Source organism: Nerophis lumbriciformis, linkage group LG35 (assembly GCF_033978685.3).
Source record: "Nerophis lumbriciformis linkage group LG35, RoL_Nlum_v2.1, whole genome shotgun sequence".
NCBI classification, from domain to species: Eukaryota; Metazoa; Chordata; class Actinopteri; order Syngnathiformes; family Syngnathidae; genus Nerophis; species Nerophis lumbriciformis.
In genome coordinates, this window is record NC_084582.2 from 24,580,089 (window position 1) to 24,596,551 (window position 16,463).

At 39.5% G+C, this 16,463-nt stretch overlaps 1 protein-coding gene across 3 annotated transcripts in view; it reads right to left on the bottom strand.

The window, feature by feature from the left end:
- myot (myotilin) overlaps nt 1-16,463 on the bottom strand; it is a 70,562-nt gene that overhangs the window by 3,048 nt on the left and 51,051 nt on the right. For 2 of the 3 annotated variants that reach the window (XM_061927950.2, XM_061927951.2), the window contains exons 12-17: nt 16,352-16,453; nt 16,041-16,078; nt 15,307-15,445; nt 15,002-15,209; nt 3,989-4,154; nt 3,757-3,890 (exon numbers count right to left, since the gene is read on the bottom strand). In XM_061927950.2, coding sequence (XP_061783934.2) covers nt 3,757-3,890; nt 3,989-4,154; nt 15,002-15,209; nt 15,307-15,445; nt 16,041-16,078; nt 16,352-16,453 — 787 coding nt within the window. Of the gene's footprint in view, nt 1-3,756; nt 3,891-3,988; nt 4,155-14,576; nt 14,925-15,001; nt 15,210-15,306; nt 15,446-16,040; nt 16,079-16,351; nt 16,454-16,463 lie in introns of those variants that run through there. The other variant, XM_061927952.2, reaches the window with a different exon arrangement.

Below are 16,463 nucleotides of genomic sequence, written 5' to 3' on the forward strand. Positions count from 1 at the left end.
GCTGCTCTATTGCCGTGTTCTACTGCGTGACTGATCGCCTTGAGTTTAAACTCTGCTTCGTAAGCGTGTCTCTTAATAGGAGCCATTTTTGGGTCTTTACATAAAGTTTAGGTCTCACAACTACAGGACTTCATTTTCCCCCGTAGAGCGCTTCTTCTACGGTAAGCAGCCGTAGAAGGGGGAAAATGAAGTCGGCGTAGTTACCGTAGTTGCGAGACCTGTTGTGGCTCAATATTGGTCCATGTATAAGGCGCACTGGATTATAAGGCGCACTGTCAGCTATTGATGAAATTGGAGGTTTTTAGGTGCGCCTTATAATGCGGAAAATACGGTAATCTTAATTTGAGCATTTTTTTTCTATTCTGCTTTAAAAAGGGAAAAAGACAATAATTCAAAAGAGAAATTTAGTTTTTCCCCACATAGTATATCTTGTTTAAAAATTCTGCAACATTTGGAGGATGCTTAATTTAAGATTTGCAAATTGAACAATACTTGTTTTCAGAATACTTATTTCTAGCTTAAAAATCATGCTAGTTTCTCCATATAAATATAAAGTCCCAACAACAGTCACACACACACACACACTGCAAAAAGTCAGTGTTCAAAAACAAGAAAAAAAAATAAATACAAAAATTAGGGGCATTTTATTTGAACTAAGCAAAATTATCTGCCAATAGAACAAGAAAATTCGGCTTGTCAAGACTTTCCAAAACAAGTAAAATTAGCTAACCTCAATGAACACCAAAATACCTTAAAATAAGTACCGTATTTTTTAGACTATAATCGCAGTTTTTTTCATAGTTTGGCCGGTGGTGCGACTTATACTCAGGAGCGACTTATGTGTGAAATTATTAACACATTACCGTAAAATATCAAATAATATTATTTAGCTCATTCACGTAAGAGACTAGATGTATAAGATTTCATGGGATTTAGCGATCAGGAGTGACAGATTGTTTGGTAAACGTATAGCATGTTCTATATGTTATAGTTATTTGAATGACTTTTACCATAATATGTTATGTTAACATACCAGGCACGTTCTCAGTTGGTCATTTATGCCTCATATAACGTACACTTACCGACTTATTTATTTTAAATTGCCTTTCAAATGTCTATTCTTGGTGTTGGGCTTTATCAAATAAATTTCACCAAAAAATGCGACTTATACTCCAGTGCGACTTATATATGTTTTTTTTCCTTCTTTATTATGCATTTTAGGCCGGTGCGACTTATACGAAAAATACGGTATATTCTCACTAATAACAAGTGCACTTTTCTTGGTAGAAAAAAAACCGAGACCTTTTTGCTCAATATGTTGAAAAATATTCTTAAATTAAGTAAATGCTAGTGCCATTATCTTGACATAATGATATGCGCTCGGCATCATGATTTTTTTGTTCATGCTTAAAGTAAGAAATTATTACTTTAAAAAAAGTACTTTTATACTTGTGAGTGTTGATGACACAGCTTTGCATCAGTTGATATTCTAGTTTCAAGCATATTTAACTCAATATAGGTCATCAAATCTCAGCAACAAGCTGTAATATCTTACCGAGATAATTTAGGACCAAAAGCCTTAAAGCAAGTAAAACACTCTGACATAAAATCTACTCAGTGAGAAGAATTATCTTATCAGACAGAAAATAAGCAAATATCACCCTTATTTGAGATACTTAATCTTACTTAGATTTCAGTTTTTGCAGTGCACACACTAAATGTGCTGAAATTACCCTCTGCAATTGACCCATCCCCTTGTTCACCCCCTGGGAGGTGAGGGGAGCAGTGAGCGGCAGCGGTGGCCGCGCTCGGGAATCATTTTGGTGATTTAACCAAACCCTCCAATTCCAACCCTTGATGCTGAGTGCCAAGCAGGGAGGTAATGGGTCCCATTTTTATAGTCTTTGGTATGACTCGGCCGGGGTTTGGACACTCTAACCACAAGGCCACTGAGCAGGTCAATATAGTTAATAGTGATATAGTTAATTTCACTCCTTTTTAGTATTTTTTCTTAAAACCGAGTCTTAGCAGGTCTCACACATAAGATTGTCATGATCAAGCAGGTTTTTGCTCGCGTGGTTTGTCTTTCACCAACGTTGGGACACATGGAACCATCTCTGGTCCGGCTCTCAATGAACACGTCAGAAATAAAATGTTTACACACGAGGTATCACACGTCAGAAATAAAATAATGTTTTGAGATTTTGGGGGCGATACGGATTTCCCAAAAGCAGTGATTCTTAAACTACTACCACGAATGGTACGCGGTCTCCAATTCAGTGGTACGTCAAAGAATCACTTGGTTAAAGTACAGTGTTTTATTTTCCTATATTCAAACACAGTGTTACTGTTCAAACTGTGTGTAATGTTACGGTGGCCAAAAATGTTGAATTAGCTTGTTAAATAAAACCTAAGGTGGTCCTTGGGGCGGCATAGCTCGGCTGGTAGAGTGGCCGTGCCAGCAACTTGAGGGTTCCAGGTTCGATCCCGGCTTCCGCCATCCTAGTCACTGCCGTTGTGTCCTTGGGCAAGACACTTTACCCACCTGCTCCCAGTGCCACCCACACTGGTTTAAATGTAACTTAGACATTGGGTTTCACTATGTAAAAGCGCTTTGAGTCACTAGAGAAAAGCACTATATAAATATAATTCACTTCACTTCCTTGGAGAGACACTGGTTTAGATTAAGAAGGATTCATCACAATTCATCCACATTTTAGAATGTTTGATGGCGGCATCGGAAATTACAGTGTTTTATTTTCCTCAAACACAGTGTTACTGTTCAAACTGTGTGTAAAAATATCAAATATACTTGTTAAAAAAAATGAATACTTAGCCCTACTAAACTACTATATTTCAATGTTTTGTCATTATGGTGGTGCTTGGAGAGCCAAGTTTTTTCTGAGGTGGTACTTGGTGAAAAAGGATTCTTTACTATTTGGAGGTCTGTGCTCTCAGAGTTTTTTTTTAGTGTACTACCGTATTTTTTGGAGTATAAGTCGCACCGGAGTATAAGTCGCACCGGTCGAAAATGCATAATAAAGAAGGAAAAAAAACATATATAAGTCGCACTGGAGTATAAGTCGCATTTTTGGGGAAATGTATTTGATAAAAGCCAACACCAAGAATAGACATTTGAAAGGCAATTTAAAATAAATAAAGAATTTAAAATAAATAAAGAATAGTGAACAACAGGCTGAATAAGTGTACGTTATATGACGCATAATTAACCAACTGGTATGTTAACGTAACATATTATGGTAAGAGTCATTCAAATAACTATAACATATAGAACATGCTATACGTTTACCAAACAATCTGTCACTCCTAATCGCTAAATCCCATGAAATCTTATACGTCTAGTCTCGTACGTGAATGAGCTAAATAATATTATTTGATATTTTACGGTAATGTGTTAATAATTTCACACATAAGTCGCTCCTGAGTATAAGTCGCACCCCCCGGCCAAACTATGAAAAAAAACTGCGACTTATAGTCCGAAAAATACGGTAATCTCATTTTGCCCACACACAAAGAGAAAGGAGGGTCATCAACTCGAACCACTTTCTCACCCACTGTGCGAGCCACACAAACACAATGCATGCTGGGAGGACAATACGCACACTTCCTCAAAATACTGCAATAAAAGTTATTTCACTGCAAAAATGTGCAAATCAGGCGATAGATAAAAGCATAAAGCAATGCCTTCACTTTGTGTATGTGACATGTAGTTGAATGATAATACCAATAACTCACAGCTTATATCCAGCCTGGCGTTGCATGTGGACATGCCCGCATCATTGATGGCAGACAGTGTGTACCAGCCAGCATCAGACTTGGTCACTCGGTCTATCAACAAGCACTGTCGGCCCGATCCATCCTGGTATAGACTGCACAAGAGACAAGGTTGCACGATCCAAAGAGCGAATATGCATGCAAAAAGACATTTTAAAAAACAGATTTATTAGAGTGCAACACTGTGGCTCACCTCATTCTATTTGGGTCAATGCGCAGCATGTCTTTATCCTTCTTCCAGAAGAGTTGTGGAGGGGGAGAAGCGTCTACTTTACATTCTAATCTCACAGTGTCGCCCTCAAGAGCTCTGGAGTTGGACATCTTTTGAACAAAGGTGGGAGGACGCAGAGCCTCCTGGGCTGCAAAAGAGGCGAAGAAATAGCTACATTTCACATCTTTATAGACATTTCTTCAAGTTTTTTAACTTTTATTTGCGAAGGTTCTACATGGACATCTGAAAAAATGGACATTTTGGAATATTTTGTCATTTCAGAAAGTGAAACTTATGATATATGCATTGTACAGAGAAATATTGCAATTCTTGCAATTTTAATTGAATTTATATATACCAAAAAATGCGTGTCTATATATAAAATTAGATAGACAAAACTAGGATAGTCTAAAATGCTTGTGAAAAGTATGTCCATGTATGTGCGATCAATACTTGGTTGGGCCTCCTTTTGCACAAATTATTGCATCAATACAATTGTTGGGTGTGGCGTTCATCGTCTTCCTCTTGACCATACCGTATGGCAGGTGTGTCCAAATGTTTTGCCTACAAGGGCCAAAGTGAAAATGTTCAAATTGGCCAAACAGCGATTTTAAGGGTAAAATAAACACCGTATTTTTCGGACTTTTAGTTGAAACTTTTTCCCCAAGCTTTGAACCCTGCGGCTTATGCAAAGGTGTGGCTAAAATATGGATTTTTCCCTCACTAAAGGCTAAATTATGGAATGTATTAAGCAACGAAATCAAACCATGTACTGAAATGATCCACTTTAGGAAACTGTTCAAACTCAAAGTGTTCACAAAGTACAAGGAAGAAGAATCCTGATAAACATCTTGAACCTTAATAAAAAGGAGAAAATCTTATTCATCCCATAACCGATTAATAAAGACATCAATGACTTTTCGGTTTTGCTAGAATAGCTGTTGTACTGCCTAATTTACAATAAAGTATGCAAATACACATTTACAAACTCTATTCATGTCAATATCTCAATTCACAACATACCAGTATATACACTATATTGCCAAAAGTATTTGGCCACCTGCCTTGACTCACATATGAACTTGAAGTGCCATCCCATTCCTAACCCATAGGGTTCAATATGATATCGGTCCACCTTTTGCAGCTATTACAGCTTCAACTCTTCTGGGAAGGCTGTCCACAAGGTTGCGGAGTGTGTTTATAGGAATTTTCGAACATTCTTCCAAAAGCGCATTGGTGAGGTCACACACTGATGTTGGTCGAGAAGGCCTGGCTCTCAGTCTCCGTTCTAATTCATCCCAAAGGTGTTTTAGGCCAGTCAAGTTCATCCACACCAGACTCTGTCATCCATGTTTTTATGGACCTTGCTTTGTGCACTGGTGCACAGTCATGTTGGAAGAGGAAGGGCCCCGCTCCAAACTGTTCCCACAAGTTTGGGAGCATGGAATTGTCCAAAATGTTTTGGTATCCTGGAGCATTCAAAGTTCTTTTCACTGGAACAAAGGGGCCAAGCCCAACTCCTGAAAAACAACCCCACACCAGAATTCTTTGTCCACCAAATTTCACACTCGGCACAATGCAGTCCGAAATGTAGCGTTCTCCTGGCAACCTCCTAACCCAGACTGGTCAATCAGATTGCCAGATGGAAAAGCGTGATTCATCACTCCAGAGAACTCGCCTCCACTGCTCTAGAGTCCAGTGGCGACATGCTTTACACCACTGCATCCGACGCTTTGCATTGGACTTGATGATATATGGCTAAGATGCAGCTGCTCGGCCATGGAAACCCATTCCATGAAGCTCTCTGCGTACTGTACGTGGGCTAATTGGAAGGTCACATGAAGTTTGGAGCTCTGTAGCAACAGAAAGCAGAAAGTCTTTGCACTATGCGCTTCAGCATCCGCTGACCACTCTCAGTTTACGTGGCCTACCACTTTGTGGCTGAGTTGCTGTTGTTCCCAAACTCTTCCATTTTCTTATAATAAAGCAGACAGTTGACTTTGGAATATTTAAGAGCGAGGACATTTTACGACTGGATTTGTTGCACAGGTGGCATCCTATGACAGTTCCACGCTGTAAATCACTGAGAGCGGCCCATTCTTTCACACGTTTGTAGAAAGTCTCCATGCCTAAGTGCTTGATTTTATACACCTGTGGCCGGGCCAAGTGATTAGGACACCTGATTCTCATCATTTGCATGGGTGGCCAAATACTTTTGGCAATAAAGTGCATCTGTGGCGTATGTTCCGGTGCAGCTTATATATGATAAAAATACTTTTCTTTCAAAATTTAGTGGGTGCGGCTTATATACTAGAAACTACGGTAGTCTGAATGTAAATAAACTCCCTTTAACCGGCTACTTATTAGTCATCAATGATTCTGAGCTTGAAAGAAGTCAGTATCAATATTAAATTTTGCGGGCCAAACAAAATGCTCTTTGGGTCAAATACTTCAATCTTTATCAATCAATCTTTATTTATATAGCCCTAAATCACAAGTGTCTCAAAGGGCTGCACAAACCACAACGACATCCTCGGCACAAAGCCCACACACGGGCAAGGAAAAACTCACCCCAGTGGGACGTCGATGTGAATGACTATGAGAAACCTTGGAGAGGACCGCATATGTGGGTAACCCCCCCCCCCTCTAGGGGAGACCGAAAGCAATGGATGTCGAGTGGGTCTGACATAATATTGTGAGAGTCCAGTCCATAGTGGATCCAACATAATAGTAAGAGTCCAGTCCATAGTGGGGCCAGCAGGACACCATCCCGAGCGGAGACGGGTCAGCAGCGCAGAGATGTTCCCAGCCGATGCACAGGCGAGCGGTCCACCCCGGGTCCCGACTCTGGACAGCCAGCACTTCATCCATGGCCACCGGACCTGTGCCCCCCCCCCCCCCCCCCCTCAAGGAAAAGGGGAGCAGAGGAGAAAAGAAAAGAAACGGCAGATCAACTGGTCTAACAGGGGGGCTATTTAAAGGCTAGAGTATACAAATGAGTTTTAAGATGGGACTTAAATGCTTCTACTGAGGTAGCATCTCTAATTGTTACCGGGAGGGCATTCCATAGTACTGGAGCCCGAATAGAAAACGCTCTATAGCCCGCAGACTTGTTTTGGGCTCTGGGAATCACTAATAAGCCGGAGTTCTTTGAACGCAGATTTCTTGCCGGGACATATGGTACAATGCAATCGACAAGATAGGACGGAGCTAGACCGTGTAGTATTTTATACGTAAGTAGTAAAACCTTAAAGTCACATCTTAAGTGCACAGGAAGCCAGTGCAGGTGAGCCAGTATAGGCGTAATATGATCAAACTTTCTTGTTCTTGTCAAAAGTCTAGCAGCCGCATTTTGTACCAACTGTAATTTTTTAATGCTAGACATAGGGAGACCCGAAAATAATACGTTACAGTAGTCGAGACGAGACGTAACGAACGCATGAATAATGATCTCAGCGTCGCTAGTGGATAAAATAGAACGAATTTTAGCGATATTACGGAGATGAAAGAAGGCCGTTTTAGTAACACTCTTAATGTGTGATTCAAACGAGAGAGTTGGGTCGAAGATAATACCCAGATTCTTTACTGATTCGCCTTGTGTAATTGTTTGGTTGTCAAATGTTAAGGTGGTATTATTAAATAAATGTCGGTGTTTAGCAACACCGATAATCAGCATTTCCGTTTTCTTGGCGTTGAGTTGCAAGAAGTTAGCGGACATCCATTGTTTAATTTCATTAAGACACGCCTCCAGCTGACTACAATCCGGCGTGTTGGTCAGCTTTAGGGGCATGTAGAGTTGGGTGTCATCAGCATAACAATGAAAGCTAACACCGTATTTGCGTATGATGTCGCCTAGCGGCAACATGTAAGTACTAAAGAGTGCAGGGCCAAGAACCGAACCCTGAGGAACTCCGCACGTTACCTTAACATAGTCCGAGGTCACATTGTTATGGGAGACGCATTGCATCCTGTCAGTAAGATAAGAGTTAAACCACGACAAAGCTAAGTCTGACATACCAATACGTGTTTTGATACGCTCTAATAAAATATTATGATCGACGGTATCGAAAGCAGCGCTAAGATCAAGAAGCAGCAACATAGATGACGCATCAGAATCCATCGTTAGCAGTAGATCATTAGTCATTTTTGCGAGGGCTGTCTCCGTAGAGTGATTTGCCCTGAAACCGGATTGAAAAGGTTCACAGAGATTGTTAGACACTAAGTGTTCATTTAGCTGCTGTGCGACAATTTTTTCGAGGATTTTCGAAATAAAGGGAAGGTGGGACACCGGTCGGTAGTTTACCATGAGGTCAGGATCAAGGTTAGGTCTTTTGAGCAGAGGATGAATAACCGCTTTCTTGAATGCTAGGGGAACAGTGCCAGAGGAAAGTGATAAGTTTATAATATTTAGCACTGATGGACCTAATAATACAAAAAGCTCCTTGATAAGTTTCCCAGGAAGTGGGTCAAGTAAACATGTTGTTTGTTTTATCCCACTTACACGCTGTAATAGTTCCTCTAATGTTATTTCATCAAAAAGAGAGAGACTATTTTGTATTGCAGTATCTGTCGTAGATACAGTTGTATCTGTGTTCATAGAACCCAGTTGTAGCTGGGATGCGTTGTCTTTAATCTCCTTTCTAATGAGTTCAATTTTCTTATTAAAGAAATTCATAAAGTCATCTGCCGAGTGGGTGGAGCTATTGGGAGGAGTCCCTTGTTGGGTTAGCGATGCTACTGTACTAAACAAAAATTTAGGGTCGTTTTTGTTGAGGCGGATGAGATTTGAGTAATATTTAGCTTTAGCTAAGGTAAGCATGCGTTTATACGATATTAAACTATCACTCCATGCTTGATGGAAAACCTCAAGCTTGGTCGCGCGCCATTTGCGTTCCAACTTTCTACATGATAATTTATGAGCTCTGGTTTCCTCTGTAAACCATGGGGTGCGCCTTTTAGGGGCCCTTTTTTGTTTTAGCGGTGCTATACTATCAATGGTTTTGCGCAGGGCATTGTCAAAGTTGTTAGTGAGGTTATCAATAGAGCCGACATAATTTGGGAATGGTGCCATTACCGAAGGCAGTAGGTCAGCAAGAGTCATCGTTGTGGCGGTATTAATGTTGCGGCTGCTATAGCAGTTATTATTATTATTAGTTTGTTGACAATGAGTCAGAACTTCGAATTTTATAAGGTAATGATCGGACATTACTTTAGTATACTTCGGGCTCCCCTGCCTTATAGATTCTTTATTGGGGTAAATTCAGGCTGGAACAATCAAGCAGTAAGAACATTGTCGTTGAACCAGGGGCAGGTGTGACGCTGACAAATGAAAAATAAAGCTTGTCAGCAGAAAGCATGAAGCTGTAAAATGTGTCGGTAGCTTTGTAGACTTGAGAAACACGGTGAAGCAACACCAGTAGATGACATGGCAGCCCAAATCATCTTCACACTGCACTTCAAGAATCATGGATTGTGCGCTTCTCTACTCTTCCTTCAGACTCTGAGACCTTAGGTTTCCAAATGATATTAAACATTTACTTTATTCCGAAAGGGGCATTGAACCACTGAGCAACAGTCTAGTTCTTTTTCCTCTAAGACGCTTCAGACGTTGTGGCTTGACATGAGAAATGTGACAGTTGTAGCATAAAAGGAGGATATTTGTGTGCAGTGCTTCTTGATGCTCGGACTCCAGCCTCAGTCCACTTCTTGTGAAGCTCCAACACATTCTTGAATGAATTCTGCTTGACAATCCTCAAGGCTGCTGTTATCCTTTTTTTTGCTGCTGAGCCTTTTCCTTCCACTTAACCTTCACTGAATATGCTTGAATAGAACACATTCTTCAGTAATTACCTTTTGTGGCTTATCCTTAGGAAGTTGTCAATGACAGTCTTCTAGATATCTGTCAAGTCAGCAATCTTTCCAAGGATTGTGTAACCTATTGACCCACACTCAGAGACCACTGAAAAGCTCAATAAACATTTGCAAGGTTTTGAGTTACTTACCTGAATACACCAGACTTTCAAAAATGTAACCTTTTTTTTTACTATTCCTTTTCATGATCTCCAAGATAGTCATCAACCGTTGGAATATTTCACAATATCTATATATGTTTCACTTTCTGAAATGAATGACAAAGATACAGCTTCACCTTTTCCATATTTTGTCATATTACAGCCTTACCTAAAACATTCTACACACAATACCCCATAATGACAATGTAAGCGTTTTTAAAGTTTGTAGAAAATGTATTAAAAATACAAAATAAAAATAAAATATTTAGAGCCTTTGCAATGAAGCTCAAAAGTGAGCTCAGGGTCAGCCTGCTTCAACTGATCATCCTTGAGATGTTCCTGCAGCCGGTAAATTCAGTTGGTTGGACGTGGTTAGGAAAGGCAAACACCTCCATATAAGAACACAAACCAAGGCTGAAGTTAAAAGGAATTGTCTGTAGACCTCCAGGACAGGATTGTATCGAGGCACACATCTGGAGAAGTGTACAGAAAAATATTTGCTGCCTTGAAGGTCTCAATGAACACAGTGGCCTCAATCATCCCGAAATGGAAGACATTTGGAACCACCAGGACTCTTCTTAGAACTGAGCGATTAGGACAGAAGGGCCATAGTCATGGAGGTAACCAAGAACCCGATAGTCACTCTGTAAGAGCTAGAGCATTCCTCTGTGGAGAGAGCAATCTACCGATAAGGCCTGTATGGTAGAGTGGCCAGACGGAAGCCATTCATACGCAAGTTTGCCAAAATTCACTTAAAATACTTAAACCATGAGAAACATAATTCTCTGGTCTGATGAGACAACGATTGAAGTCTTTGGTGTGAATGCCAGGTGTCATGTTTGGAGGAAACCAGGCACCGCTCATCACCAGGTCAATACAATCCCTACAGTGAAGCATGGTGGTGGCAGCATCATGCTGTGGGGATGTTTTTCAGCGGCAGTAACTGGGAGACCAGTCTAGAGGGAAAGATGAATGCAGCAATGTACAGGAACATCCTGGTAGAAAACCTGCTCCAGGGAGGTCTTGAACTCAGACTGGGGCAACGGCTCATCCTCCAGCAGGACAACGACCCTAAGCTCACAGCTAAGATATCACAGGGACTCTGTGAATGTCCTTAAATGGCCCAACCAGAGCCCAGACTTGAATCGGATTGAATATCTCTCGAGATATGAAAATGGCTGAACATAGACGCATCCCATCCAACCTGATGGAGCTTGAGAGGTGCTGCAAATAGGAATGGGTGAAACAACCCAAAGATAGGTGTGCCAAGCTTGTGGCATCTTATTCAAAAAGACTTGAGACTGTAAATGCTGCCAAAGGCGCATCAACAAAGTATTGAGCAAAGCCTGTGAATATTTTTGTACATGTGATCTTAGGTTTTTATTTTTAATACATTTCTTTAAAAAGCAACATTTCACATTGTCATTATGGAGTATTGAGTATTTGAAGACAAAAATGAATTGATTCCATTTTGGAATAAGTCTAACAACAAAATGTTGAAAAAAGTGAAGCCCTGTGAATACTTTCCGGATGCAATGTATGAACTTGTTTATGATATTCAAATTTTTTTACACATACTTGTATTTGACAATATATTATTAATGTTGACAATATGATAGCACTGATAGTTATCAGTTTGTATGATGATGCTTATATTGCAACAAGGTGACCCAGAAAACAGAACCCATTAAAATGTTATTAAATCCTAAAAAAGGTCCAGCAAATTTCAAGAAAATCTTTGTACGATCATTCCCCAAAGTTCCAGTTATCTTGGTCACTTTGCTTAAAAGTCATGTCTGTTCCCAAAGATGCTCTAAATGGGCACTGCGGCATTGGAGGAAAACGTGCATTTCGCAAAAATTGTCAGCTACTTGGTCCAGGGTCTCTGGAGGTTTCAACAAGTCAAATTTAAGACTTTTTAAGACCATAGTGAATATAATTTAAGACCATTTCATATACATATAGACAAAAAAGTACAAAGACAAAGGATAATCAGAGGGGCCAGAATGAAGTGTAAGTATACGAATTAATTCACTGCTCTTTCACATTGGAAAACAAAATGGTAAATTAACTATACACTAGAAGACTTTCTAATGTAAACTAGTTGAAAAAAATATTAGCAAACATAGCCAATTTTCAGATTTGCCATAGACGTGTTTTCTTGCAAAAAGTGCAGTGTGCTTCATATCAAGTGTTTTCATGTAACAACCAGCATGTCAGCAATGGTAGAGGAAAGCACAACAATATAAGTCTGTGAAAGATGTTAGCATCTCTGCTAAAGCTAAATGGTTAACTTTTGCAGTATTTTTGCAGCTGTCAGAATTGAGCAGATACAACTACTGTATCTGCACAAAGTTGTGAAAAACAAAAGAGCGATTGTCTAAAAGAGAAAAAGGCGATTATAACAGCTTGTGAATAATGTGGATAAACAAATGTCTATGCTCATTTTGTATCTGGTATGTATGAATACATTTTTACGTGTTTTTTGTGACTTTTTGGAAAACATATTGCTAATAAACAAGGACTATGTTCGTTTTAAGCATGACCATCGCAAATCTTCCTTGCTTTCCTGACCCCACAATAAACTAAGTGTAAACACTAAACAGACAACCTTTATAGTTTTTAATGTCAGTTGCTGTATACAGTTGGGAGAAAAGATTAGGCATTAAAAGCTGACCTGGAATTATTGGAATACATAATATAAATAATAATTATGTTTTAAATAGATTTACTGCTATGAATACAGTATTACTACAGAGAAATTAGCGTGTGCTTACGATACGTTAGTATGATTTCACTAGTAAACATCTCATATTAATCTCCTTTGGCAATTGGCACCACTTTACCGACATAACACTCCTTAAACCTGGCGTATCCCCTTCCGTCACGTAGCTGGCGTCCCTTCTGATGGCGTCTTGTTTGACTTATGGTTCTTCCGTGAGGGATTGCGCCAAAATTGTAATTCTCTTCCATAAAAGTAGGGGGCAGTGTCCTCAGAAGGAGCAACTGCAGTTGTTGTTGACTAGATACTATATTTCCTTCTTGTGAAGAGTGACGACAACCAGAACATCGCCATCTTTGTCTACACTGGAACTAATCATTCAGAATCATTAGTTTACTTTTAATGGATGTTTTACTTATAAACCAGAGGACAATACCTTCGTGAAGATGGATTGTGCAACTTCTAAACGAGTCGCGGCAGAGGACGCTATTATTTGCAACGCTATTCGGCTGTTTAGGACACGGGACGAGAGTTATGTAAATAATGCTGTTATAACTATTGAAAATTAACAACATGCTGGTGCTATTGTGTATGTTCGTGTTCAGGTTAAGTTAATCCTTTTATAGTTGTGCAAGTGTTTGTGGTGTTTCAGCAGCTATTAAGATTTATCCCAGATTTTTGACTTTTACATTATCAATCCATTCACTCTCACCACAATGTTTACAAACACTTCCCTCCTCGATGGCTCCACATCCGGGTCCTAAACACTTTAGACATTTCCATCCACCGGCTGTAAGCATGCATTAAATTGATCGTTCTGGAGCCATAAATCGTTAAACTTGCACTTACCCATCTTATGCATATAATGCGGCTTTGCCGTGGGCTTTTGTTTAGTTTTTTCCACTGCTATGCTAAGCTGCAGCACAGCAAACTAGGTGGTGAGTGACTAATTCTGACCGGGCAGCACAGGTAGCCTACTTTAGTTCCATTTTATACATGTTATAGCATCCTCAAGAATCAAAACATTTAAAAGCAAGTTTAATGCGTGTTTTAAATGAAAGTACTGTAAATAGATTTTTAAAAACATTTCGAAATCATATTTGAGACCTTTTATATTTTAGGAGTAGTTTAGACACTTTAAAGCCTTAAATTCAAATTTTTGGACTTAAGACCCCACGGATACCCTGTCAGACTCTACTTTGGGATTTTACAATGGAGACTTTGAACAGTCCCATAGTCTCTGGACTTTACAACCCTGTCAAAAAAAAAAATCTGCTTTTTGATGAAGAACCATCTGAAAATTTGCTTGCACTATAAAGTAGGATTTGTTGGGGGAATAGGCCTCTTTTGGTTGACCAAGACATTTTGGGTAAGATTATTATTCCAATATTTATTGCACAATATCAACTGAAAAAGAAAATATAAATTTATATAACAGATTTATTCAAATATTTGTGGGTTATGTGTTTTTGGTCACCCTGTATTTGTATAAACTTTCCATCACATTAAAGTTAGAGTTTAGAAGACAATTAAATTGATTCCAACTTGAGAATACTGTAGACACCAATGCTATGTAATGATTAGTTGTTTCTAATATACACTGTTGCTATTTCCTGAGCATTGAATAATGCTGAGTGTTATTGGGTAGTATTTCTTCTCAAGGTTTGAAGTTATCAATTTAACCTGTAAAAAGTTAAAGTGTGAAATAAAACTCAGTAAAATCTTCAGGAGTTGAGTTGATCTTCTCAGCTTTTATAAGTTCAGGCAGGCTAAAACACAAAATGACTTCATATGAAAAAATTATTTGGGCTGCAATAAGACATTGTAATAATTTTATAGAGAGCAAAGTTAACTTCAGTAAAAATGGTTAAAGCCAATTAATGTCAGGATAAATGTAAATCATATAATTTAATGCGAGAAAGAAAGTTAAAAAACAGAAATAATTAGTGTGCACTTTGAGGATGTTGTGTTCAAGGTTTACTCTGAATACACCCATAATACAGTTGAGCTGATCTGGTAGAATATCCCTTGACAAAAACTTTGCTAAAAGGATCAACAGAGGCATGACTGTAACAGGTGTGAGTTACAAACCATTGCTAAGGTGCAGGATATACAATTATTAGTTGTATTTTCAGTATATTTCCCACAACAAATCTGAAGAAGTCCTGAAATCATGGTGTCTTTTCTATAGAAAAAAAATACATTTTATAAAGTTGTCTCAACATTTTCATACACGTATTAGAGAAAGTAATTACATGTTACCTATAACATCAAGCCTCAAGGTGAATCTGCTTTCTCCAGCACGGTTCCTGGCCACACATTCGTACACGCCAGCATGGTGCACTGTGACGATCTCAATGATGAATGAATGCATTCCTTTCTCACACACCAGCATCTTATGGTAGTCATCTGGACGGATGGCTTTACCATCCAGGTACCAGCAGACGTCCGGGGTTGGGAGTCCACCAACCTATTGTACAGAAAAACTTTTGACTCTTCTTTTACTAAGACAATCTCCTAAACACAAATGAACATATTTGAAAAGTGATGATTCCAGTGTGTCTCACCTTGAAGTCAATCCTGCAGAAGCGTCCCTCCTCCACAGTGAGGTCTTGAGGGACCTGCATGAAGCGAGGGGCGTAGCATTTTTCCTGGATAGCTGATCCCTCATTGCCCCGCTCATCTGTCCCAGAGTGGTGCTTCCCCCTGCAGGAGACCAATCATTGACTAATGATTCATTGCCGGACAACTCTTCAGTGCAACTGTCACTATAATATGTTTGGATATCATTTATTGACTAAGTTGGCTAAAAACTGCTGTTCCTGCGTTGTTGAAACAGGCAACAAAAATAACACAAAAATTGTCTCGCAAGAATATGCACGATTTCACCGCAACGACTTCACTTCAGCTGTCTGGCAGAGCCAACGCTGCTCTGCATGCAGCTGGTGATTGTAGGATTAACACGGAGCAAACACGCAGCACAGCCGCAACGCAACACAAATTTAGGGGTAAAACTCAATCAACATTATGCATCATTGCAAAACATTTTATTGTTTAATATATTGTATTTATGTATTATTAGTGGCCGCTAGAGGGAGGAAGAAAAATATACCGGAATAAAAAATAAGTGGCCAGAATAGACAAGGTTTATAACACATTTAAACAGACAGCAGAAACCTAAAAAGATCTACCTCATGACATGGGCCAAAAACGGATCGCAATAATGCCAAGGAACTTAATTTCAACCCCAGTTCCCAAAGTCCAAACACAATTAGGTTAATAACCATATACTTGTGCTCACCATAGACCACCAGTGTGTCTTCCTTCTGGTGAATCTGGCTGCAACAGAAAACCACTTGGTTAATTGCTGGTTTTCACATTGAATTTGTGTGTTTGTCAGAAACAATAGGCTTGTTGTCGACAATACCATAGTGTCATTCTCAGAAAGCGGATAAAAAACAGGCCCAAGAGGCCCTGACAGGGAAACTGGCTCTTACTTAGCCTCTTATTAACATAATGAATGCTGAAAGCTGATGGGTACTGGGCAAAAGCAATATACATGCCAAACGCTGCAACAAACCATTCCACTGTCTTTAGACAATTTATCAGCACCTGGTCAAGTTGTGAGTCTGAAAAACTGTCTTGGTCAACCATGTAGTTTGCGTTGTCTGGACCTAGCAGCCTTCGAGCCATACGCTCCTCATAGGAAAGTTTCTGTCAAATG